Genomic DNA, 25075 nt, shown 5'->3' with positions numbered 1-25075 from the left:
TCCTCTGCTTTGTTGTTTTTGTTATCTGTTTGTTTCTTTGTTTTTGTATGTGTTTTGGTGTATGAAATCGAGGCTAGGTAAATCTGTAGGCAGTAACTGGATTAGTGGCTTCTTGGGGGCATGGCAGGAGGAGGTTGGGGGAAACGGGGAGCTAATAACAAGGAGTACAAGAAAGAAGAAAACGTTCTAAAATTGATTGTGGTGATAATTGTAAAACTTTTTGATATGATTGAACTATTGAATTGTATGACATGTGGATTGTCTGAATAACATTGTTGTTGGTGTTTTAAAGTTCATGGAAAAATCCCATTATCTTTTCACACCATTTTTCCATGAATTTTTTGACACCATCTCCTATGTGTTTTCTGAGGCAGTGCCATTCACACCTAGGGCCCATTCGTTCTGACCTGCCCTCTAATTGTTAGACCCCTCCCTGGTCACCTCTCCCAGGATTCAGCGCCATCTGCTCTTCCTTGTCAGTCACTCATTCTTTCTCCTGCTCTCCCTGCCCTTGGGCCTCCTCCAGCTGGTTTGCCTATGATGCCTCCAAACCAAACTCACTGCTAGCGTGTCAGGTCTGACCCAGTGACCCTAAAGTGGAATTACCCGTCAGCCTCTCAGATTGTCAAGCGTGATGGGACCAGAAAGCCTCATCTTTCTCCTATAGATGGGAGTCTAACTGCTAACCTTGCAGGTAACAGCTTCACTCATATAATCAGCTATGCCACCAGGCTCCTTAACGACACCCCAGCCCGCAGCAAAGCACTTGGCACAGAACACGTTCAGTGAGGTAACAGTCGTAGCTGAACTCACTGACACCACCGCACCCCCCACCCCCCACCCAAACAGGAAAATACACCTCTTCCTGTGTTCTCTGTCCATAGATAAGGCCTGTCGTCCTCCCAGCCAAAAACCTGGGAGTCACCCTGTCTTCTTCCTGTCTGTGCTCACACAACCCTGCTCCCTCCCTTTGCCCTACCTCTAGTCAAACAACAAGTCCTTTAGAGTCTGAGCCTTGCCTCCTTTGTTTTTCAGTCAGCCCCTCTTTCCATCCCCAATAGCAGGTCTGTGGTTCTTGCTCATACTGTTTGCAGGTTATCTGCTGTGAGCGCGCTTCTGAACATGTCGCTCTCCCACCTCCAGCTTCAGTGGCGCAAACGACTCACGTCACCAAAATTGCAATCACTGCCCGTGGGTTTTCTGTGCTTCCTGTCTGGGACACCTTGATACAGTTTTCATTCCGTCCCAGTTTAGTGTTTGCGTTTATTAAAATGCTCATCCAAACCTTAAAGAGATATTTTTCTGAGCAAATTGGATAAAATAATTCACTCACATTAAAATGTTAAATGATAGAAAGGTGAGAAAAAATGGAACTGAAGAGCACGGTACAAAAACCTGGTGTTGAGGCTCAGCTGTGCTGTGTGGCCGTGAACGATGTCTCTCCCACCCTTCACCGTGTCTTCCTTTGAAAATGGGGTCCCACTAGTAAGTGCCTACGAGTCTTTTGTGGAGATTGAAGAACATAATGCATGTGGTGCATTCAGCACAAGGTCGGGCACCCAGTAAATTCTCAATGAACGTGAACACAATCAGCACAAAACTCAGACCCTCATACGTTTACATCCCTCATTGAAAGGATGATGGTCACAGTGGGTATTTCTGTCCGGCGGGGTTAGAACACTCACACGTGAGTATAACACATGAGGATACAAATGAAGATTTCAAAACCTTTACTCCATTCCCGCGATTATGGCCAAGTTTACTTTGCGGAGGCAGCCAGTCACTTTCAAGGTGGTCAAGGTCGATTAGCCTCAAAGAAAAGGTAGCACAGATGAGGGAAGGTAGGTGCCTCCCACACATGGATCACCAAGGATCAGAGGGTGAAAAGATACAACCTTCCCTTAGAACTCACAAAGGAAGCCTTCCGTTATCCTTAGGGCTCTGACTTTGGGTTTCTAACTTCCTAAACGGTGAGAAAGCACATCTTTGTCCAGTCAAGCCGCCATTGTAGTGCTGCTGTTACAGTATCACTGTGAAACGGAGACATCCGTGGGGACATCATGTATCCATTTAGTCATTCCTTGGCCAGTTGAGCGAACTCCACCTAGGCAAATCCCGTCCAGACCACCCAGGTATGCGCCTTCTCTGCCTTTCTGTGCAGCCAGATTGCCCTGCAGGGAGCTCTGTCCTAGGATCGATTGTACTGTGTGTGCTTTATTCCTTTCTTCCTTTGAAGGTCCAGCACGTACTGTTGGGCTCAGCACATGCTTGTGGAAAGAGGGAACTCGGGCTTGCCAGCTTGCCGTTGCGCCCTCTTCATTTCCAGCTTGCACAAAGAAACCTCCACCAACCTTTGACAACTCCCATGATCCCTTGCTTAGCTCCTTTCCTAGTTCATTGCCCGGGAGGCACTCCAGTGAGAGAGCTAATCAAAGAAGGAACAGATCTTTTGCAAAGATAAAGGCTGTTCTTTTGAGGGGAGGGAATTGGTGCAGTGTTGAAGCTGATAGGATCTTGGACCTGTCAGCCTGGTATGAAGTGTTGCTAGCCACAGACAATGCAAAGGACAAAGGCCACGGGGGCAGAGTTGGATGATTTTGCTTGTCCCACTTGGACTTTTCTCAGTCACCTAGAGTTAAGTAGCCTCCGAAGCAGAATGACTCCTCCTTTTCAAAGCTCGACATTGGGGACATGTGAATCAGGGCCTAGTCTTGCTCTGATTCCCAGCCCCTTGTGAGGGGGATTGAAAGGCGCTCCAGCTCCTAGGACAGAGGAGGAACCGGGAGAGGGTTCAGAGGAAACATACACTTGTGAAAAGTCATGAAGAAAGACTTAAAAATGGGGGTCTGTTCAAGAAAGAGACCAGTATGACTTCATGGTTCCGAGGTCTGTGAAGGATACAGAGACTAGTGATCCAGATTTTCCTACACTTTCTACTCCCATGTCGCATCTCGGAATCCCACGGGGGCACTTCTCCACTGTCTTACAAGTTCAGAATGACTCCGTGGCAGTGGATTTATTTTTTGCTTGTTTGGAGTGCCTAAGAATAAGACAATTGTTTTGAACTATCACGTAGACTTCTAAGGGATGAATTAAAAGGTGTTTCAGGGAGGGGAGGAGTCAAGATGGTGTCCAGGTAGAAGCACCCGCTCAGTTCTCCTGTTGTTAGATGGGAAAATTAAGAGAGAGGAATGGGAAGCAAGCCCTAGGAGAAAGCAATGGACCGATGGCTCCCAAGGGACTTGGGGGGAGGAGAGAGTAAGAGAAAGGAGCCATGAGCAAACGATGCCATTCACAGGGGAACCACTAGGGAATTAAAAGCAACAACCAGGAGGACTTTGAGATCTCGGTGGTGTTGGAGCAACAGTAATCTATACTGAGAGGAATTACTAAGAGGCAGAAGAAGGGCGAGCATGATGGTGGGGCAGGAGGAAGGTAAAAGAAACAGAGGAAAGATCTAGGAAGCAAAGCTATAGATACAGGTATAAACATAGGCATGCACTTATGTAAATATATTAATTCATAAAAATAGACCTACTGGCCTATGAAGCTATATTTAAATGGCAATATATTGGAGAATTGGATGGACTATGGGCTTATTTAAGCCCTCTCTCACCACAAGAACACTTTGTTCTAACCTGGCATTCTGTGATGCTTACCCCCTCAGCACAATCACTGAAGCCAAAATGGGTGCATAAGCAAATGTGGTGAAGAAAGCTGATGGTGCCCGGCTATCAAAAGATACAGCATTTGGAGTCCTAAAGGCTTAAAGTTAAACAAGTGTTCATCTAGCAGAGAAGTAGCAAACCCCATGAAAGAAGCACACCAGCCTGTGCAATCATGAGGTGTCTATGGAATCAAGTAACAGGCACTAGAAGACCTCAAACAAACAAACAAAAATACATATTGGTGAGAATGAGGGGGGTCAGAGCAAAGACCCCAAGCCCATCTGTAGACAATGGGACATCTCCTCACAAAAGAGTCACAGGAAGGAATGAGTCAACCAGGGATAAGTATAGCACTGATGAAACACACAATAGTACTCTGGTTCGTTGAGGCTTCCTCACCCCCTACTATCATGACCCCAGTCCTGCCTTTCAGTTCTGTAAAGGAATACAGATAAAGAGTGCAGGACACATGGAATCTAGGAAAGATAAACCTCTCAGGAACAGAAACAGGAATAGCCATACCAAGAGGATAGGGAGAAGGTGGGGGTAGGGGGGGGGGGAGGAAGGAGGAACTGATCACAATGATCAATGAGTAACCCTCACCTTACGCCCAGGGGGATGAACAACAGAAATGTGGGTGAAGGGAGACAGTGGTCAGTGTAAGATATGAAAACAATAATTTATAATTTATCAAGGGGTCATGAGGGGGAGAGAGGGGAGGAAGGGAAAGAGAGGAGCTGATACCAAGGACTCAATTAGAAAATCAATGTTTAGAAAATGAAGAGGACCACATATGTACAAATATGCTTGATACAATTGATATATGGAATGTTATAAGAGCTGTAAGAGCCCCCAATAAAACGATTTAAATATAAAGGGTTTTTAAAATATCTCTTCACCTCTCTAACATTCTAGCAGTTATAAATATTAGCCAGTTGATAATTCTAACATTCAAGGTGTTATTGGGCTTTCTCAGCTTAGACACGTGATCACAAAGGGGAAGAGAAGGGAATTCATGATACTGAGGAGGACCCCATGATAGCAGGCACGGCATTTTCATACATCCCGATTGTCAAACCTCATCCTACTTACTGCTCATGGCCAAGTGTAAGTACTAGTAGCCCCTGTGTTCGGGGAGGGTGGAAACAGCGGCTTGGAGCGCACGTTTGGCAAGTGGCAATCTTAGACTGATGGCTCAGTGCAGAGTCTGAAATCTCAGTGTCTTGCTTGAATTTATCCAAACCTGTGATGGATTGATTGTTTACTGAGGCTGTCTGCATGCTCCAGTCTCTCTGAGGGACTCCACACCGGCCAGTCACAGGTCCCCCCCAGGCCTTCACCTTGGAGAATAACCACACATGCCATCCAGTTTAGGCACTTTGTGTGTACAAACTACCGTCTCTGTTGCTTCTCAGGCTGGACAGAACCAACCTGCATCCTCTCTGGTGCAGCAGAGAGAAAAAGAGAACGTGTTTCACAGTAACCAGATACATTGTAACTCAACGGCACACCTTGCAACTGCACACCTTGCAGTGAAGACCGGCACCGAGGTTAGGTACTATGCAGGCTTATCAAGGATTGTTTGGAGATGAATAATCCCTATCTAGATTTAACCAAGCCTTCGTGTTTCTGGCTTCTGGGGTGCCAGGCCTTTTTGTTGGCGCCTCTGTGGTTTGTTGTGCCCAGTTTGGAAAATGCAGAAAGCTCAGGACGTAAGCCAAAATTTCCACTAACGTCCCCAGCCAAAAGTAGACCACTGTGAACAGTGCTCTTCTTTTCAGCCATTTTCGGTGCAGGTGTGCTGCGCCTCTGCTAGCCTGACTTTTTACAAAGCGTGGCTTCCCTCTCGTAAAGTTTCACCAATCATATTCAATGGCTTCATAGTATTTTTTTGAGGGGGGCCACAGGTTTATTGGGGGCTACACACACACACACACACACACACACAGCATCGCACAATCACGGCACGGTTACGCAGTACACTCGAGGTGGCCTCCGACCACACTGGGGACCCAGAGAGGAGTGGGGAGCAGGGAGCATCCTCCCTAGTGTCCCAGACCCAGCTGGGTCCCTTCCTCCTGGGCAGCTAGGGGAGGGGTGGCTGGGGTGAGTGCCAGGCTTGGCAAGGGGGAGTGAGCGAGAGTGGGTGGGGAGGCGGGAGGGGGGGGGCGCCTTCCCCGCCCCCCTCCCCTCACTCCAGCGACTGCAGCATCAGCGGCTGCTTCAGCACCTTGGTCTGGCTGGTCTCTCAGATCTCGCCGGCCAGGAACATCTCGTCCACAACTGTGTAAACCTTATAGAAGTTGAACACCAAGTCCAGCTCGCAGACATTGTGGAAATACTCGTTTAGGACCTCCACGAAGTTGTGGATGGCCTCCAGGTAGGCCAGGTTGTTGTCATTGACGTCCACGCAGATGCAGAAGTAGAGGCCGGCGTAGCGTCGGTAGATGATCTTGAAGTTCCGGAACTCCACAAAGTTGGTGTGCTTGGCGTTCCGGACGGTGACCACAGCGTGCACCTCCTCGATCACCTTCTGCTTCTCGTCGTTGTCAAACTGCATGTACCACTTGGCCAGGCGGGTCTTGCCCGCCCGGTCCTGGATGAGGATGAAGCGGATCATGACGACCCCGGTCCGGACCCCGGCGGCCCTGGTTCCGAGGCGACTGGGCAGCTCCGGCTCCGCTGCTGTTAGGGCGCTGAGGGCTACGGCTTCATAGTATTTTATCACAGAGATTCACTTGAAAACATTCACTGTAAACAGTCAACAAATGTGTTTGTTTACTATAAGCTGTGTTAAAGAGCCCTGGTGGGCCAGCGGATTAAGTGTTGGACAGCTAACACAAGGTTAGTGGTTCTAGCCTCAGAAACGCTAATGAGCAGTCCTCCTCTGTCCGCTAGGTTTGTGGTGAATCAGAATTGATTCCGTGACGGTGGGTTTGTGTTTTGGATGAGTTATGATATGGAGCCTGGTGGTGGAGGGGTGACGTGGTGAGCAGTTGGAAACCCCCAGCAGCTCCGGGAGAAAGACGGGGCTCTACTCCCATGAACAGCCACAGTCTGGAAACCCACATGGGCTTGCTAGGAGTCAGCACTGACCTCATGGCAGTGAGTTTGGAGTTGGGTTTGTTACGGCGAAGACGGTGGAGGGGCCCCTTCAGGAGCTTCACTCTGGGGTAGGAATTGGCCAATCAGTGTCAGTTGTCATCTGGTACAGGAGTAAGCGCAGGGGGCTGTGGGAAGGAACTTGACAATTCAGGTATAATTTGCATAATCGTTCCTGATTAGGTTAGATTTAGGGCATGTCAGAACTTTATAAAATAATATGAGATACGAAAATAATATGAGATATTTGTAGTCTTAAATATTTATCCACGTTTTAGATTATTTTATGAAACTTTCATCAAGTGGAATTACTGAACTACTTATTCAAACTAGAACAATAAGGGTGATTTTAATTTTTTTTTGAGAACACTGGCTATTGTTCAGTTACTCTCAAGGTAATTCCCATTCTCAAGGTGAAGATTCTGCCCCAAACATTCCCAGTACCCTGTTCCACTTTGTAAGGAATCCTGCTGGCAGAGTGGGTTGTCCATGGGGCTGTTAACCTCAAGGTGAGCAGTTGGAGACTCCCAGGCGCTCTGTGGGAGGAAAGAGGCGGCTGTCTGCTCCCACCAAGAGTTAGGCTCAGAAGCCCTCTGGATCCCTGTGAATTAGAATAGACTCAGTGGAGGGGGGTTGGCGTTGGTATTACACACTGTGATCTCTAGAAGCTGTATGTAACCCACCTCTGGAAAGATGGTGTTTCAAAACGAGGCTAAGACACGAGCAAATCCAACTGCAAAGCTCGAGGGGAGACAGAGGCCGGGGATGTGTTTGGACCGCAGACCACCCAGCTGTTTGTCCTCATCTCAGATGTTGGTTCTGTCTGACTCAAGCTTCAGGGCTGGGCTCACAGAGCCTGGCTCTCATCTAGGAAGTTTGACAGGTGAACTTAAAGCGCATTGTGAAATGGAAACAGCTTATCAACAAAACAAGCATAACTGTTTATCCTTTAATCAAGGCCTCTTGATCTGTTATCAGAACGGAAAGAAACCTTTGGATATCATATAATCGTCCCTGCCCAGATGGCAGATGAAGACTCGAGGCTTAGAAAAGTTAAAGTAGTTGTTTAAATATAGAGTTAAAATTCACATCTTGATTTACCTGGCGGGTGCCTGTGCCACTTGGCCGTTAGCCTTGGTTTTCTTGCAAGGAGTTCTTTTCTTTCCCCTTTCTAATTCAGGACTGTCTTATCTGCTGGTTCCTTTTAGGGCGATATTCTTTGCGTGACACTCTTTTTTTCTTAGAATGCACATACGTGTTAATGTTTATTAGTAGCAGAGGATGTTGGTGAGTCTGCACTTCTCTTTCTACTTTTGTCCTTATCCTGTTTATCACTTTGACTGTTGACCTCTCTACTTATCTTGGCCCCTTTGCTGATTGGAAAGTTTCTGCTGATGCCGGCCAGAGCAATCAGCTTGCCTTATTTCGCTCATTTAGTCCTTTGAGTAACTATGTTGTTGGGTTTTGCTTATGTTTTAAGAAGCAGTACATCTTCTATTGATAATGTAAATGTGAGGGTCTGGTTCTGGAACCAAAAAGGCAACAAAAAATTTTAAAAGACTATGTTCAGGATAGAGAGGCTAGCCCAGACTCGTGATGTGTTAATTTTATGTTGACTGACAAATAACAGTGTTGATAAAGCTTTGCTGTGAATACACATTAATATATTTGTGTAAATGTACATAAACTTTTTTAGGTATAGTAAATTTTTCTTCTAAGGCCAAGTGTATAAAAACAGCCCAGCAGTTTAGATTCTCAACAAACGTTGGTAACCAAAGTCTCAAGAACTGTGTAGAGAGATCAAGCCCTTCCAGTTATGAGAAGGAACCATTCTTCGATTACCTTAAGTTGTTGTTTATTTTTTTGTGGGTTTCTAAGGCTGTAATTATTTTTGTTTTAATCATTTTATTGGGGACTCATACAACTCCTGTCACAATCCATACATACATCCATTGTGTAAAGCACATCTGTACATTCATTACCCTCATCATTCTCAAAACATTTGCTCTCCATGTGAAGCCCCTGGCATCAGCTCAGCTCCTCATTTTTCCCCTCCCTCCCCACTCCCTACTCCCTTGTGGTATCGCAAGTCTTTCATGTTGGCAGTTTCATCAGTAAAGGGCCATGGCGAGAAGAAGAGTGCTTGTCGCCACCAGGATGACAGCTTACAGAGCCTCCAGCAGCAGGGTCTGCAGGTCATGAGGAACCAGGAGAGACAGAGAACTACCATAGACTTGAGAAGACTAAGGAGACTTACGTAATGCAATGTGCTATGTCATGGGTTAGAGCCTGGGGTTGAAAAAGGGACATAAATGGAAAAACTGATGAAATTCATTTAAGGTCTGGAGTGTGGTTAAAGGGGGGGAAATGTACCCATGATGAAGGGTTTTAGAAGAGTAGAAAATGCTTATCATATGGAAGCAGAGGTCTTTATAACATTTACTGAATTTTCAAAGAGGCAAAGTATTTTTAACTTTCTTGTTGAAAAGCTAGATAGCTCTGTGGTCATCAATCCATCCTGGTCCTATCAGACACCAGGTTCCATTGGGAATCTTCAATGGAAAGGCTGACTTACTGCTGTTGATGGTGCATGGTGTAAAGCTCAAGAAGTCTGTGATCTTGTTGCCCAAACTATAGAGAAAACTTTATTAATCAGCAGTAAGTGAAACAAAAGAATGGGAAGGACAAATAGAGTGATGACCAGCCATCAGGACTCTCAAGGTCATGAACTATACAGCAAAAGATAAAACATGCAGTAGTACCTACTGCCTCAGAAGTATTTGTTAAAATTTTTTTTAAGTATTTATAACTTTTGAGATAAGGGGAAAGAGTAGGGGGGGATGCATCTCTGAAATTCCAGCCCTAATAAATTATTTGTATCCTACCTATTTTATATGTTTTATAATGTTGTTTTTGTCCCAAAGATTTATTGTTGCGTAGTATGTAAAATGTTTATTCCTAACATCTGTTCACCTTCTGTTGCTACTTTTAAGACCTTCGGTAGATTTTTTTGGATTTGGAAATATGTCGTTTGTCCATTTGTATACTGAAATTGCATATTAGGGCATGTGTAAGTAACACAACTTGTAACAAAGATTAAGTTAAATTTTCTCAGCCATGTTTTTATAATGAAAACTCCTATACTTTGCAGTTTGGGACAACAGTAATAACTGTGGTCTTGATTGTTGGGTTGCTTGATCCTGTCGGATTGCTATGCATTAGAATTGACTCAATGGCAATGAATTTGAGTTTGTAGGGTTACTGTAAGGAGCATTTGAGCCCTGCACAGCAGTTGTACCGTGTCCTGTAGGGTTAGTGTATGGAGCCCTGATAGCACTGCCTTGTAGGCATTGGACTGTTAACCAACAGGTCAGCAGTTCAAACCCAGCAGGTACTCTGTAGGAGAAAGAGGAGGCTTTCTGCTCCTGTAATCTGTCTAGGAAGAAGTACAGCCAGAATGCTCTTTAGAAGCAAGGGTGGCAAGACCATGCCTCACTTACTTTGCACCTGTTTTCAGGGGAGAGGAGTTCCTAGAGAAGGACACGATGCTTGGTGGAGAGTCATTGAAAGAGAGAAGGGCCCTCACACAGGTGGATTGACGTAGTGGCTGCAACAATGGATTCAAGCATAGGAACAATTGTGAGGATGCCACGGGGCCTCGGTGTTTCGCTGTGTGGTACATAGGTTGGGATGATCCTCAGCTGACTTAATAGCATACAACAACAACAGCAATCTGCGCCTGTGAAGCTAATCCAGCCTTGGAACCCCTATGTCGTGCTGCTATTAGGATCGACTTGCTGGTAGTAGCATATATGAACTTCAGAAGTACAACTATTTTTAACATGACAGGAATGTTTCCCCAAGTTTTTAATGATGAGGTCCTGCTATGTCTTTAAAAAATAGCCACCTTGTTCTGAGTGATAAAGAATTGAAGAGGGAAAAAGAGGGATAAACAACTCAACATCAGTGGGTTTAGGTGCTTTGTAGTATGAACTTTGTATTACTGACTATGTCAGGCTCTGGATTATGCACTTTGCTATCGTTTCACACAATATTCACAGCAGCCTCATGAAGGTATAATGATGTGCTTAAGCCTCCAGATTAGGAAGCAGAAGCTGACAGAGCTAAAGAAATGAAAGAGTAAAACTGATGTTTTAGGATGGGTTCTCTAGAGGAGCAAAATCAATGAAGCATATATAAATACAGAGAGAGAAATTTATTTATTTCAAGAAAATGGTTCGTGAGGTTGTGAAAACTGGCAAGTCCTAACTCTGTGGGTCAGGGGTTGGGCTGGAGGCTTCTCTTGACTCATGGTTGTCGGTAGTGTTGGGATTCAAATAATTTAGCAACTGGGTTGTTGCCCTAATGTCAGTTTTAAGGGTATATGTAAAATAAAAGATATACTGGGAGGTAGTTTATTATTTCATATGGTTAGTACTTAAATAAGAACAGTTAAAGAGGAACAACCCAAGATGAAGTTATGAGTTTTAAACCATTAATGGACACATATTAAATAAAATCTGACAATATATATATATATAATTGTTAGTTAAGATATTTCCATATTGCTTCTTGATTGGTGTTTTTACTTGCAATATTCCTCACATTGATCTGAGCATCATTGGCTATGAGATTTCGCCATAACTGTCTTTTCACTGTAGAAGTAGGAGCCAGCTTCTTTAGCAGTAGGCCAAGTGGACAATAATCACTGTGTTTGATATAATAGAAACAGATGACTTCTCTTCTGTGAACATATTCTGTTCATCTTTGACAAACCCCTTTCTGTCTCTGCTGGACTGACAGTCACTTTTCTGACAATATTTTCAGCTCTTTGAGCGCTCTGAGGAGTTGCGTAGTTCACCTCTACTATCGCATGGGAATTTGGGGTGTCCCACAAAGCTGCAGCGAATAACAGTATGTCACCCTCTGGTGATGTGGCACTTTTTCTCTCTCTGTCATATGTTTGTTTACTGAAGTAACAAATGCAAGGAAATAGAAAAATCTATCAAAAGTGTAACAAGTTTGATGAAAAGAATAAATAAAAGTGATAAGCTTAGCTTATTCTGATTTTTTATACCTATGGATGGAATGCACATTGCTATAGGCGCTCAGAAAAATGGTGTTGGGAAGTTGACCATTAAAAAAGAGTAAGGAATATAAACTTGTAATTTCCACATTGAGAGGCTATGGAGACGCCCTTCCACGAGAGAACTCTGATTACAAGTGCCATTTTAACAACCAATTCGCCAAACTCAACAAACCATTAGGTATTAGTTCTGTCAAACCAGTCTGAACTGGGAAACCCACCACTGCGTGTAGGGCCTGCGGAACCTGGCAGATGTCAACGTCTGTAGGCCAGGCAGTGGGCTGTCGGCTCACATCCCAAGGACCAGGAGTCAGAGAATGACAAGTCGAATGCAGGACTGAAATAAGATAAGCTCTTTACCAAAACATCAATATATCAGGGGGATTAAAAAATCCACGGAAAAATTCCAGTATCTTTTAATTCTACTTTTTCATGAACTGTTGGAGGCCGTCTTGTATGTATATTGGATGCAGGTCACACCGCTGAGGAACTTGCTCTTTCAATTGATTGCTCACATCAGATCCTTGCATAGTGTCTGCCAAACCACTGAGAACCAGGGCCCAACCCACCTGACTCATAACAGTAATGAGCACAGCTCGTTTTTGAACCCAGATGGTTCAGCCGCCTCAGTCTTTATTTCCACAGCTGTGGTGCTCTGCTGCCTAAATATCCATCTGAGACGAAGACCCTGTCTTTCTGTGATCCGGAAGTCTTGTGTTTGTTTCCTAAGGATTCCATCACAAATTATATCAACCGAGTGCCTTCACACCACAGAAATTTATCCTCACATAGCCCAAGAGTTCAGAAGTTGGTTCTTCCTGGAGGCTCCGAGGAGGAAATTCTCCCATGTGCTCACTCAGCTTCTGGGGTCCACGGCTAGCCTTGGTGTTCCCTGGAAAATAGACACTTCAGTCTAATCTTGTCCTCAGTCTTCACATCACCTTCTCTATGTCTCTGTGTGTCCTTCTATGTCTCTTAAGAAGAACATTCTCATTGGATAGTGCGCACCCTCATCCCACATCACCTCATCTTCGTCCTTCAATTTATGACATCTACAAAAAACCTTGGTGCATAGTGGGTTCTGCGTGGGTCTGCTAACCTCAGGGCCAACACTTTGAAACCACCAGCCACCTCACAGGAGAATGAGGAGGCTTTCTACGTCTGTAGAGTATTGTGGTCCTGGGAACCCAGAGAAGCAGTTCTGCTCTGCCCTTTAGGGTTGCTATGGGGGAGAGTCCACTCAATCGCAGTGAATGAGAGTGCGTTTGAACCCAATACAAGCCCCTTGTCCTCTGGCCTGTCTTTCCTCCTCTGTAAGATGAAGGAATTGCATTTGGTGATCTCAAGTGTCCTCTATAAAAATTCGTTGATTCTATAGGTTTCTGTGCCAGCTTCACCTTCATGTTTTGCCATGGGAGACCATGTAAGTGTGCATGGAACTCGGAGGGACATTGGAAAAGATGATACAGAAAGAACATGAACCATATAAACATGCATGATTATCTTTATCTCTAAAAACCGTATTGGATTATATGAAACAGATGGAAATAGCAAACGCCTGACGTGACCAGAACTTTTTGGAACGACAGCTCCTCAGCTAACATTCCAAAGTCCTAGAAACAAAGCAATGCAGTGTTGCACAAACTTGAGCAATCAGAAGGATCTCCAGAGGATGTCGGTAGAATGGAGATTCTGTTTTAGTGCCCTGGGCGTAGGGAACTGGGGCTTTGTCTGCACTTCCAAACTCCCAGGTGATGCTGATTCTCAGCAGAGGCAGCTGCTCTTTGAATTGCAAGGCTTTCCCAGTTGATTTCCACATTAATTAATCCTTTCTGTTTCCCAACTTGATGACCCATTAACCGCCTGATACCCTGATTCTTGGTGTTTCCCTACCACCTCCAGTCCATCTTGCACATTACTGCTGGTTCTACCCATGTTCTGTATTGCATTCTCCTTCGTGGCCACCGGTAAAACTCCGTACTCCATGGGGATAAAGCTCAAAGGTCTGTGTATCTCCAGGTTGGCCTCCTCTAATCTTACATATCATAATTTCCTTACAAGATCTCCGCACTACAGTGTTAGCATAAGTTGAACCTTGTTGTTGCCGTTATGTGTTATGAAATCAGTTCCTACCCATAGCGCCCCTGTGCACAGCAGAGTAAAACACTGTCCAGTCCTGCGTCACCCTGCACATGTTCCTGTGCCTGAGCCTCTTGGTGCAGCCACTGTGCCAGTCCATCTCATCTAGGGCCTGCCTCTTTCTCCCTGCCCCTCTGCTTTATCAACCATGATTTCCTTCTCCAGGGACCGGCCTTTCCTCACACCATGTCCAAAGTACGGAAGTAAAATGAAGTCTTGCCATTCTTGTGTATGAGGAGCACTCTGGCTTTACTTCTTCCAAGGCAGATTGGCTTGCTCTTTGGCAGTCCATGGCACTTTCCCAATCTCCTCCAGCAGCACCACAATGCAAACGCATCAGTTCCTCCTCGGTCTCCTTTATTCAGTGTCCAACTTTCGCGTGCCTATGAGACGATGGAAAATGCCCTGGTTGGGTCAGGCGCACCGCAGCCCTTCACTCTAAAGAGGTCTCGTGCGGCACATTTAACTTCACTTTAAAGAGGTCTTGAGCAGCACATGTAACGAACGCAACACTGATGGTGGCTCCAAGGAAGACAACATCCTCGACAGTTTCAACCTCGCTCCATTTATCCTGCTGTTGCCTAGTGGTCCAGGGGTGAGCATTTTGGTCTTCTTGACATTGAGCTTTGATCCAACCTGAAGGCTGCGATCCTTGATCTTCATCAGCAAGGGCTTCAAGTCCTCCTCACTGTTGTGTCATCGCATATCTCGAATCCTGGTGTCACAATTTTCTTCATAGGATTCAGCTTCTCTGGTCATGTGCTAAGCATACCAACTGAATAAGCGTGGTGAGGGGCTATAACAATGACAGGCAGCGTTCCTGATTTTCACCCACGCAGTATGCCATTGTTCCATTCAGACAGCTGTCTCTCGATCCATGTACAAGTTCTGAGTAAGCACCAATGTTCTGGGAAAGGTGAACATACTGTGCACTTTTTCACCTGTTAATGTTAGGTAGTTAGATTTAGGGACTGGGGGGTTGACCCTCCCCTGCCTGAAAAGACCCCCATCGAGGTGGGTGGAGAGAAATCAGGGAACCATTGAAGACCTCTGAAGACCCAGGAGCATGCTCATACTCAAGCCCCTGAGCCGGGTGGGAGGTACACCTGGGCACCCAAATGAGGCCTGGGCTCATGACATCACCTAGGTGGGCCTAACAGCCAATGGGGTCAACCAATACCATCCACCATGCTTCCCCAGCCAGAGGTTTGAAATATCCTGGCTGTGGGAAGGCCTCGCTCTCTTACCTGCTCCTGGGCAGAGGCAGATGGAGGATAAGCTCGCCATCGCCAGCACGGGCGCACATGTGCCCACTCCAGGCCTACTTGGGACCCATAGCCTTTTGGCTCACATGCTCTCAGCCTTTAGGGTTCTTGGGCTTCTGGCCACCCAGGATTCCCCCCAAGTTCCACGCGTGTGGGTGCTCTTTTCTACCTGGTTGTCCATGCTCAGTTGTGAAGCCCTGCGCAGCTTGGTAGCCTCCCCTGCAATGGCATGTACCCGTTTGAGACTAACACCTGAAACTTGCCCTGCCCTTCACAAAAACCCGCTTGAGCGACACGCCTTTCACGCAAATCCTGTCAGCGTTAGAAGCAAGGAACCGAGGTGCAACCCCCTTCAGAAACCGAACGTTTCCTCTGTGGAAGCATTTCCTTATGCTTCGTCTTTGCCAGCTATCCTGGTAGGCTCTAGGTTGTCCTGGAGCGGTGCCAACAGGGGTTGCTAATGAGAAAGATGCGAGCTCGAGTCCCCCAGAGGCGCCTTGGAAAAAAGGTCTAGCCGTCACCTTCTGACAAGTCCGCAGCAGCCGGGGCCCTCAGGACCCTCAGGCACCATTTCTGCTCTGATACTTGTGGGGTTGCCATGTGACAGAGTTGACTTTTTTTTTAAAAAAAAACAATTTATTAGGGGCTCATACAAGAGTTGACTTAAAAAAAAAAAAGGAGTTGGCATTATGGCAACTGTTTTAGGCCTTTGGGTTGGTATTTGGATCTTAGGAACACGGTCATTATTTTCAAAAAGTTTGCACTCGGTGTCAAAACAGACATCCACACAAATATCTTTTTCTTAACCTTTAGATGTCTACTCCCACAATGGCTCGGAGCCTGCACGTTGGGTGGACAAAATGAATTCTGTCTTCCCCTGAAGAACTGCTGTCTGAATGCACTGTGCCCATGTTTATCTTCTCCTCGCGTGCCTGGACTTTACCTGCTTCAAAGAGGCTCTATGTCTCTTGGGGCCCCCAAACTCTGGTTACTAAAAAGATTGATTAATCTATGAAGGTCTGGAGAATTTCATAAGGAAATATGTCTCAGACCAAGATTCTGCTTTTAACATTTCACAGCGTGGCTAAGGTGCACGTATAAAGAGCTGTTTGGAAAACGAGGTCGGCGCGCCAATATGACTTAGGGTTTGCTGCTTTTCTAAAGCTTTTAAAACCATGGTGCCAGGTCTCTTTATTATTGCCTTTTAAAAGTATTGAATTAATAATATGACGGTGACACCTTCCCCGTCATTAGTTATCAGCATAGGAAGAAAGCTTTTTGAGCATAAGCCAAGCCTTAAAAAGGCATGCATAAACAAAACATCTGCGACTCGAGTCCTTAGGGGGTTATGGGGTTTGTTTTAAAATACCATAAGAAGTATATATGGTATGGCGAGAAAGCGTGCTGAATGCGGACGCTGGGAGCTTGCACTGACTCAGCCCTTTTAGTGGCGTGACCCTGATTTTGTCCGCAGGACCATGCACCCACGCTGTTCATGTGTAAAATGAGCTTGTCTGCATTTGTAGGCCCCATGGGATCGGTACACTTTTCCCCAAGACTTTTGGTTGGTGCCTGACTTCGTGGCAGTTGAATTGCATTTCTCTACTTATTCAGCTATTGTTAAAAAACCCAAACAAACATTACAATTATGCAGGGGAGATTAGTATAAAGAAACCAAAGCTAGCCTGCAGGAAATGTGTGTGGGATGGACATGGCTTCCCTGTTGCTCAGGGCAGGGGGACCGACTTGCCTCCAGGCTCCATCCACGGCACTGCTGTACTAGGCTGGGTAATTTATTGCAAAAGCCACACAGAATAATCACACGATACCCCAGATTCAGGGGGGGGGCAGTTATTAGGGAATTGACTAGGTTACCACCAGTCAGGAACAATGAACAGTAAGGATCCAGTGGACTACCAGCATTTCTCCTCAGCTGGGGGCAGTCTCTCCTCTCATCAGCCTCTCAGCCACATGTGCCTTGGCTTCTGCCTCTGAGGCCCAGGAAGCCAGCTGCCTGTCACTGGTTCGCAGCCCCGTAGTCTGGATGCTGAGCCTCTGTGCTACAGTCTGGTGTTACCCAGCTCCACATCTGGAGGGGGCCTAAGGATCGTTGAGTAATTGAAGAGAAGACATTCAGAGACAGTTTTGGGGTGCTCACCTCCATAGTATCTGGCACCAGGTCCAGGAGAGAAGAGAGAGAGAATGAATTCTTACATCAACATATAGTCTCGGACAAGCAATTACATGGGCAATACCTTAACCCTAGAGGCCCCTGAGTTCATTGGACGTGTAACCTAACACCAGTGCGGGGTGGGAGGGGGCAAGTCAGATGGGGGGAGGAGTGACTGTCCCCGCCCCCCCAACAGGGAGAGCAATTACAGCATGCCTGCTCCTGTAGATACAGCTGCGGGCCAGATAGCAATCAGCCATGTGCCTGTAAGAGGTCAATTTAAGGTAGCACTCTTCTGGGAAGATATTATGGGGATTAATCTTGATTATGAGAATGCGATTGGGACTCATCTCTAACTCACAAGTGTGAAGGCCTCCTTTCACCCAGAACCCTGGCCTCTCAAGCTTCTTAGTTATGAGAATGAAGAATTGTCCGCATACACTGTCTTCCCGGTCCTCAGTGTCCCGGTCGCTGGTGCTTTGCCAGAGACTCCGGCTCTTCATACAGAGATCTTGACGGTGCCTTTCCTAATGGTCTTGCAGATTTTCTGTGTCCCAGATGACTCCTACATTTGAGGAATCGCTTTGATGGAAGTATGGTTTGTCTTGTAGCTGACCATGCTCCCAAAGAAAACTGAAGGATGATGTCATACCCTCTAGTAACAAGGGCTTAGAGGGACCCCCAAGGAAGCAAAGGGTGTGACTTAATTCACACCCTCAACCTTATCTCCTCCTTAATCCTGTCATGGAGAACTTCTTCCAGTATGGAATCATAGCCATAGCAGGGTCCAGAATTATGATGTATCGTAAGGAATTATGTCTACAAGGGCCATATTAATTGACTGCATCTCATAGACTTCATCTAGTGATAAGAAAATTTAATATTTATAGTTACAAATCTTAAAAAGTAACACTTAGCCCCCAGCCCTCTACACAAAAACAATTTTCTTTTTTTAACATCATTTTATTGGGGGCTCTTAAAGCTTTTATAACAATCCATACATCAACCGAAAGGCAAGACTGGGGTCATGATAGTGGGGGGTGAGGACGCATCAAGGAACCAGAGAAATATTGTGTTTCAACAGTGCTTTACTGCACCTGGTGACTCATCCCTTCCTTGTGACCCTTCTGTGAGGGGATGTCCCATTGTCTACAGATGGGCTTTGGGTCTCTGCGTTGATCCCCCTTGTTAACAATATGATTTTTTGCTTTGTGTCTTCTGATGCTTGTTGCCTGATCCCGTCACACAGGCTGGTGTGCTTCATCATGTGGGCTTGTTACTTCCCTGGTAGATGGCTGCTTATTTAACTTCAAGCCTTTAAGACCCCAGATGGTACATCTTTTAATAGCCAGGCACCATTAGCTTTCTTCACCACATTGAAAACAATTTTCTTTTCTTTTTTAAATCATTTTATTAGGGGCTTTTACAGCTCTTATCACAATCCATCCATTCATCCATCCATCCATTCATCCATCCATCCATCCATTGTGTCAAGCACATTTGTACATTTGTTGCCATCATCACTCTCAGAACATTTGCTTTCTGCTTGAGCCCTGCAAATGCTATTCTTTTTATTACATTCTTTATGATTTATTTATTTAAAAATCATTTTATTAGGGGCTCATACAACTCTTATCACAATCTGTACATACATCCATTGTGTAAAACACATTTGTACATTCATTGCCCTCATCATTCTCAAAACGTTTGTTCTCCACCCAAACTTTTCATAAAGGCATTTCCACCAGAGGAGCTTTACTATACACATTTAGACCCTATGTGTTTCTTTCACATAGTGTTGTCTCCTACAGTTCTGTGCCTGCACAAATAGATTTATCTTTTGTAAAAATGGCTACATCATATTTCATTGTGTATGCCCCTGATTAACATTTACCCCTTGCCAGGGAGTCCATTTGATTCCTGGCAACCCCAAGTGTTACAATGTTACTCTCCACGGGGTTCTCCGACCGTGCATTTTACAGAAGCAGATCCTTGGCCTTTTTTCTGCAGCTACACAGTGAATTTGAACCACCCACCTTTAGGTTGGTAGCCAAAAACAAGCTGCATGCATCACTCCAAGAAAAACCAAGCCCATGCCCATCAAGTCAATCGCAACTCAGTGAGCCTCTATAGTGTTTCCAACGCTGTAGATCTTTAGTGGCACAGACAGCTGCAACTTTCTCTCACCGAGTTGCTGGTGATTTGCAGTCCATGGCATTCCGAGCAGTGGTTAGGGGCCTGGTTAATTTGTCTCATCTGTTTCACATCTATTTTCATTCATAACTGAAACTCAGTAGAGTTCTCCTCAAGGGTTCCCTAGGCTGTAATCTTATGAATTGGGATGCTAAGTGCAAGGTCATCATTTCTAACCTACCAGTTGATCAACAAGTCAAAGGATGGAGAAAGAAGAGGCTGCCTGCTCTCAGTGAGATTTGCAGTCTTAGAAACCCATCAGTTCAGCTCTGTTCCACCCTCTTGGGCCACTAAGAGTCAGAATGGATTGTGGCACTGTGTAGGAGCATATTTCCAGGACCTGAAGATGGGTTCAAACCAATGACTGTCTGCTTAGCAGATGGGCGCTTAATCATGGCTCCTTTAGGGTGCCTTTTAATTTAACAAGCCACGTGTTAAGAAGCCCTAGTGGCACAGTAGTTAAAGCACTCAACTGTGAATGGATGGGCTACTGCTTGAATGCACCACCCGCGTTGCTGGAGAAAGAATCTGCACCATCAAGAAAAGCCCCATGGCACACAAGTACTCGTCACCTCTTAACAGGTATGAGTTGGAATCTACAGCAACGAACAATCGGTTGTTTTTAGAATACCCCCTGTGGCAGTTACTTAATCTGCTGTCAACTTGAGCGAAGGCATGTAGCCTGTCAATCAGGTCACAGCTTGATGACCTCATTTGGAGGTGCGATGGACATTAATAGCTCACTGGAGGCCAGACCCTCTCCCTCTGCCTTCCCTTCCCCGCTGTGGAGACACTCAGAGAGCTGGAGATGACGTGTGGAGACCCGCACCAGTGCTGAGATGCTTCTACCAACCACTGGATCCACAAGACTTTCCACCCACTGGCTTGTGATCTTCCTGCATTCAACATCATTTCATGGCTGTGTGAGTCTGAAGAGGAATTTATGAACTAGTATCAGACATCTTGGTTAACATAGGACTTATGGACTTGATCTGGACTGGACTGTGCGGGGGATTAGACCAGCTTTCCTGCATCAAGCTGGGTTCGAAATGAGGTGTGCAGATGAAAGGAAGAGAAAGAGATATGTACAAAGCATGGGATAAGGAGGATGACAGTCTGATGGACTGAAGTACCGAGTATATTAGTATATTTGAAGCTTGGTTTTTATACTCTTCTTACAAGGGATTGGTTACAAAACAAACATCAAAGAACTTAAAAAACATTCCTAAACTCTTATCTATGCAAATGTTACTTAACTAGTCACAGTTTCTTAACATTTGAATAATAAAAGCACTCTGTTCTAAGACAATCACATGGATATGCAAGATTTAAAAGACATCGTAAATAACTGAGTTATCTCTCAATGTTTTTAGCAGCAAGGTCACAAATAACAGTCATTTTGCAAGGCTTTTGTCTGCAAAGACACCGAGGCACAGGGAACTAATTGGTCACCCATCAGTAAACACCTTGATCAGAGGACTGGGATGTTTTCTTAATATATAATTACCCTTTGATATAAAGCTATGAGTGTCTGGAATTTGTTTCTCTGGTCAACCCAGACTATACCACCACCACCCTCCACTACCCCTGCTCCCCGTCCGCTCCCTGTCCCCTCCCCGTCCCCAGTTACAAGCAGTGGAGCTAGATTAATTTAGAAAGTCCATGCTGGGAAGAAGCGTGTTGAGACCCTTAAGGGAAATAAGTGGCTCTTGAGGTTGGGTAACGGTAACTTTTGGGTGTCACCTGTTGAGGTGAGAGGCATTTCAGCCCTTCTCACCAGCTGCTGACCAGGTACCAGCTCACCTTCTTCCAGGGTAATGTGAAAGGGGCTCACTGTGGGTGTTAGACCATCTCTCCTTAGCAGTCCTCTTCCGGAAGGAAGGTCTTTCTCAATCATGAATAGGCCTAGACTAGGATTATATATGTTAAATTCCTTTTTTTTTTTTTGGTGCCTTCTTTTAAAAATAATTTCTTTGGTGAGCTTTGCTCTTTCAGTGGCTCCAGCAGCACATCCATGCATTCTGGCCTCCTCTGTCCTACTGGAGAGAGGCCAGCTTCTTAATGGAATGTGAGCCGTCTTACTGCAAATCAAGATTTATCACCCAGCCCTGAAGGCCTGGCTGTTCATCGCATTTGCAGACCCTCCAAGCCCCTGGCATCAGCTTGGAGACGAAGGCCTCTTTCAGACCTTCCCTCCCCATCCCCATCCCCATCCCCATCCCCATCCCCATCCCCATCCCCATCCCCATCCTCATTCTCAGGCCCAGGCCCAGCCTCTGAGCCAATCATCTGGCATTACTTTGTAAGCTGTGCCCCTGGTGCAGATGTGCTTTCCTGAGGAATTACTTTCATTTCTGACTCATTTCAGGAAATGAGGCAGTACATCAGAGGTGTTCTTCATTTTCAGACCCCCAGAGAGCTCATTTTCACCTGGGAATTTTAACCACATGTGGGCAGTGCTTTTATTTACCCAGATGCGAGCAATGATGGCTCTCTTCCAGAGCAGCCCACGCTCCCTGCAGAATCCAGCGAGGAGGCCCAGAGGTAGCTGGTGCCCATATTAATGCAAACATTTCTGAGGCTTTGGTTTCGGGATGCTGGTGACCATGCTGTGTGTATGGGCTCTGGTGCAGGAAAAATATAATTTAGCGACAGATTTAAAAGGTAGTCTGGAGTGTCTCTAATTACTGTTTGTTTGGTTCACCATCACCTCTTAAGTGGATTTAAGCAAGCCCGGGGGTAGGGAACGCAACGTTCACATTACAGTCAGCCATGCGAAGCACATTCCAATGAAAAGTACTGCGGGGAGCGTGCCATGAAGCCATTTTTTTAGGAGTATTCCACTGAATCTTAAATGTCGTGAGAGCTGAGAGCACTGGGGAAGGGGCATTTCCCATCGCCATGCACGCATTGGCACGTGGAGCCTGCCGCCGTGTTGGGTAGAAGAAACCTGTGATTTCCCATTGGCCATAATAGGGACTCTTGACTTAAGGGGACCTAGAAGAGTGGTTCTCAGCGATAGTTGTGCCTTGGAATCAACTGAAGAGCTTTGAGCAAGACGGCTATCCCTGGGTCCCACTTTCAGAGGTTCTGGTCTAATTGGACTGAAGCCAACACTGGGATTTCTTTAAAAGCTCCCCAGAGAACCAGGGCTGGAGAACCTCAGCCCCCAAATGTGACCACTTGAGAGAGTCTCTTCCCCAAGGCTCTCAGCCCAGCTGCACCTTAGCGTTTCCTAGGGAGCTTTTAAAGACAAGCTCGCTTTGATGCCCGACTAGTGAAAGCATATTTCCAGAGTGGGAGTCAGTGTGTTTCTAAAACTCCCAGGGGTCAGTGCGCCGGAAAGGGTAAGCTCCCCTGGCTTTGGATTACCAGCTGTCCCATATCTTAGCTAAGGGGAAGTGAGAACTAGAAAGACCAAAGTCTTACTCAAGACCCTAGTTCTTGTATAGGACTCACGTCTGATGCTTTTCTTTCTGCTGCCTAACGGTGTCAACTGCTCTTGAATTGTCCCCAGCTTACTGTGTGCCCTGCGCAGCGGGCTGAAATGCTGCCCCATTTGTGGTCCTTGACCACATCTCTGTAAGGGTCTTACTGTTGTGTTCCGCAGGTTTTTCATGGGCTGATTTTTGCAAGTAGACCCCAGGCCTTGGTTCCTAGCCCACCTTAGTTGAATAGTTCTGCATATAATTTCCGTCGACAAGGGCCCCTGTCGTACACTGGGCACGAACTGTACCCACGCCGAAGGCAAGAGTTCTCCCACTGCAGCCTGATGCCACCCCTTTCTGTTCCTCCATTGTGTTTAATGGTGCCTCCTCGTCCTTCAGGTGATGACCCTGTCTCCAAACGGCCTTTTCTGGCTGCCCACACACGCCTCTCATCCAGCCCCGGTAAGATGCATGCAATTCCATCCCAGTAGTACCTTTCCCCTCCTCTCTTCTCTTCTTGCACTGCCAGCTCCAGGAGAATAAGACCCTTCTCTATCCCTGCTTGGCACACAGTAGTGCCCGAGGTAATATTTGTTTGAGTTGAAGTTTCCGAATTTATTTGTCAGTTGCTAAAAATAACTGTTCCTGTAGTCTCATTTCTAAAACATGGATTCAGAAAGCAAAAATTAATTCTTACCAATTCCAGGCACACTGTACTGGGTCTCATATATAAGTCTCCCCCACCCTCCCTTTCCAGGAGAGCACTTTGGGGAGACCAGGGTGAAGGAAGAAAGATTTGGCAAAAGTATTTTGATGCAGGATAATGAAAACTATTTCAGTGACCTTACGTATTGGTAAAGGTATGTCCAATATCCGAGGGCCTTTGAATGATGTACTTTAGCTTCAATGACAGGGAAAAGGTGGCATTTCCTCAAGAAAGGAAGGTGCCTGGTGACAACAATGCTCTGATTCTCGCAGTGACCGAGGCTCTGAACTGCCACATCCAGTTTTCCTCCAGCAGGCTGTGAGGTAGAAAATTGCCATGTGCAGACCCGTACTGCCCTGCCCTGCCTGTCTGGTTGTCCACACTGGGAGCATGCTTGCTTCCCTGTTTTCCAAGTGTGCCCTGTGGAGCCTCCTTTGTTTTCCGGGCTCAGGAATCTCCCAGGTTCTTCCCAGGAGAATCCTGAAGGAGGGCTTTCTATTTGATGAGGCATCAGAAGGAACAGAGTTGGTGTTCTGGATGAACTGAGTTATTATTCTGTATTCCTAAGACCTCAGAAGGAATGCACGGATGGATAAGGAACGTTATCTCAGAATGCTCATTGTTCATTCTTCGTGAGTCAGAGGGCCTTGGTGCTTTCTCCTGGCGCTCATGCTTATCTCAGCAGCACTGGGCTCCATTGGCCACCCTTCCTTGCCGAAATTCTCTCAACTGCAGGCTGCCTGGGGGCCACTTCACCTTGATCTGCTCACAACTCCCTTGTTCTTTCTCGGCCTCCCTTGCTCACCCCTCTTCTCTGCCTGGCCTTTAAACTCTGGTGTGCCAAAGCTAACCTCTCTGACCTCACCCCCATCCAAGCTCACTCCCTCGGTCCTACCGTGTGCATTTCGGGGCTAAGAGATGGAATTGACTCAATGGATGTGGGATTTTATACAAAAATATATATTAACCATCTTTATGTTGCTGTTTTATCCACATATTTATCTCTAGGCCCCACCTGTCCCTTGTTTCCAGTGGCCTGTTTCACCTCTTCATTTGGTCCATTTGATTGTCTAGCAGCTATTTCCAACCCAGCATGTTCAACAGTAAATTCTTGATTCATCCCCCCTCCTCTGCATACCTGTTTGTCCTCTTAGGTTTCCTCTTCCGCGATGATTGAGGATGACTCCCAGTTGCTCCGGTCCAAATACCTGGTACCATCTTGGAATCCTTTTGTAACTTACCTGCTAACAGGACTGTTAGTATCCATCCCCCAACTCACTCCCAGTCTCCCACCCTCACACCTGAAGCCTAACCACAC

General features: G+C 46.0%; 1 protein-coding gene and 1 pseudogene across 2 annotated transcripts in view; one reads left to right on the top strand and one right to left on the bottom strand.

The window, feature by feature from the left end:
• The window catches only part of ANO6 (anoctamin 6), a 210724-nt gene that overhangs the window by 37344 nt on the left and 148305 nt on the right, over nucleotides 1–25075 (top strand). Inside the window, exon 2 of one of the 2 annotated variants that reach the window (XM_075551843.1) lies at nucleotides 23451–23513. The exons of the other annotated variant lie outside the window; for it this stretch is intronic. Coding sequence (XP_075407958.1) covers nucleotides 23451–23513 — 63 coding nt within the window. The remainder of the gene's footprint in view (nucleotides 1–23450; nucleotides 23514–25075) is intronic. 2 annotated transcript variants of the gene reach the window in all.
• LOC142451088 (AP-2 complex subunit sigma pseudogene) lies at nucleotides 5857–6363 on the bottom strand (annotated as a pseudogene).

Source organism: Tenrec ecaudatus, chromosome 6 (assembly GCF_050624435.1).
Source record: "Tenrec ecaudatus isolate mTenEca1 chromosome 6, mTenEca1.hap1, whole genome shotgun sequence".
Lineage (NCBI taxonomy): Eukaryota > Metazoa > Chordata > Mammalia > Afrosoricida > Tenrecidae > Tenrec > Tenrec ecaudatus.
Note: the sequence above shows the minus strand (reverse complement) of the source record. Positions and strands in the feature narration are given on the sequence as shown.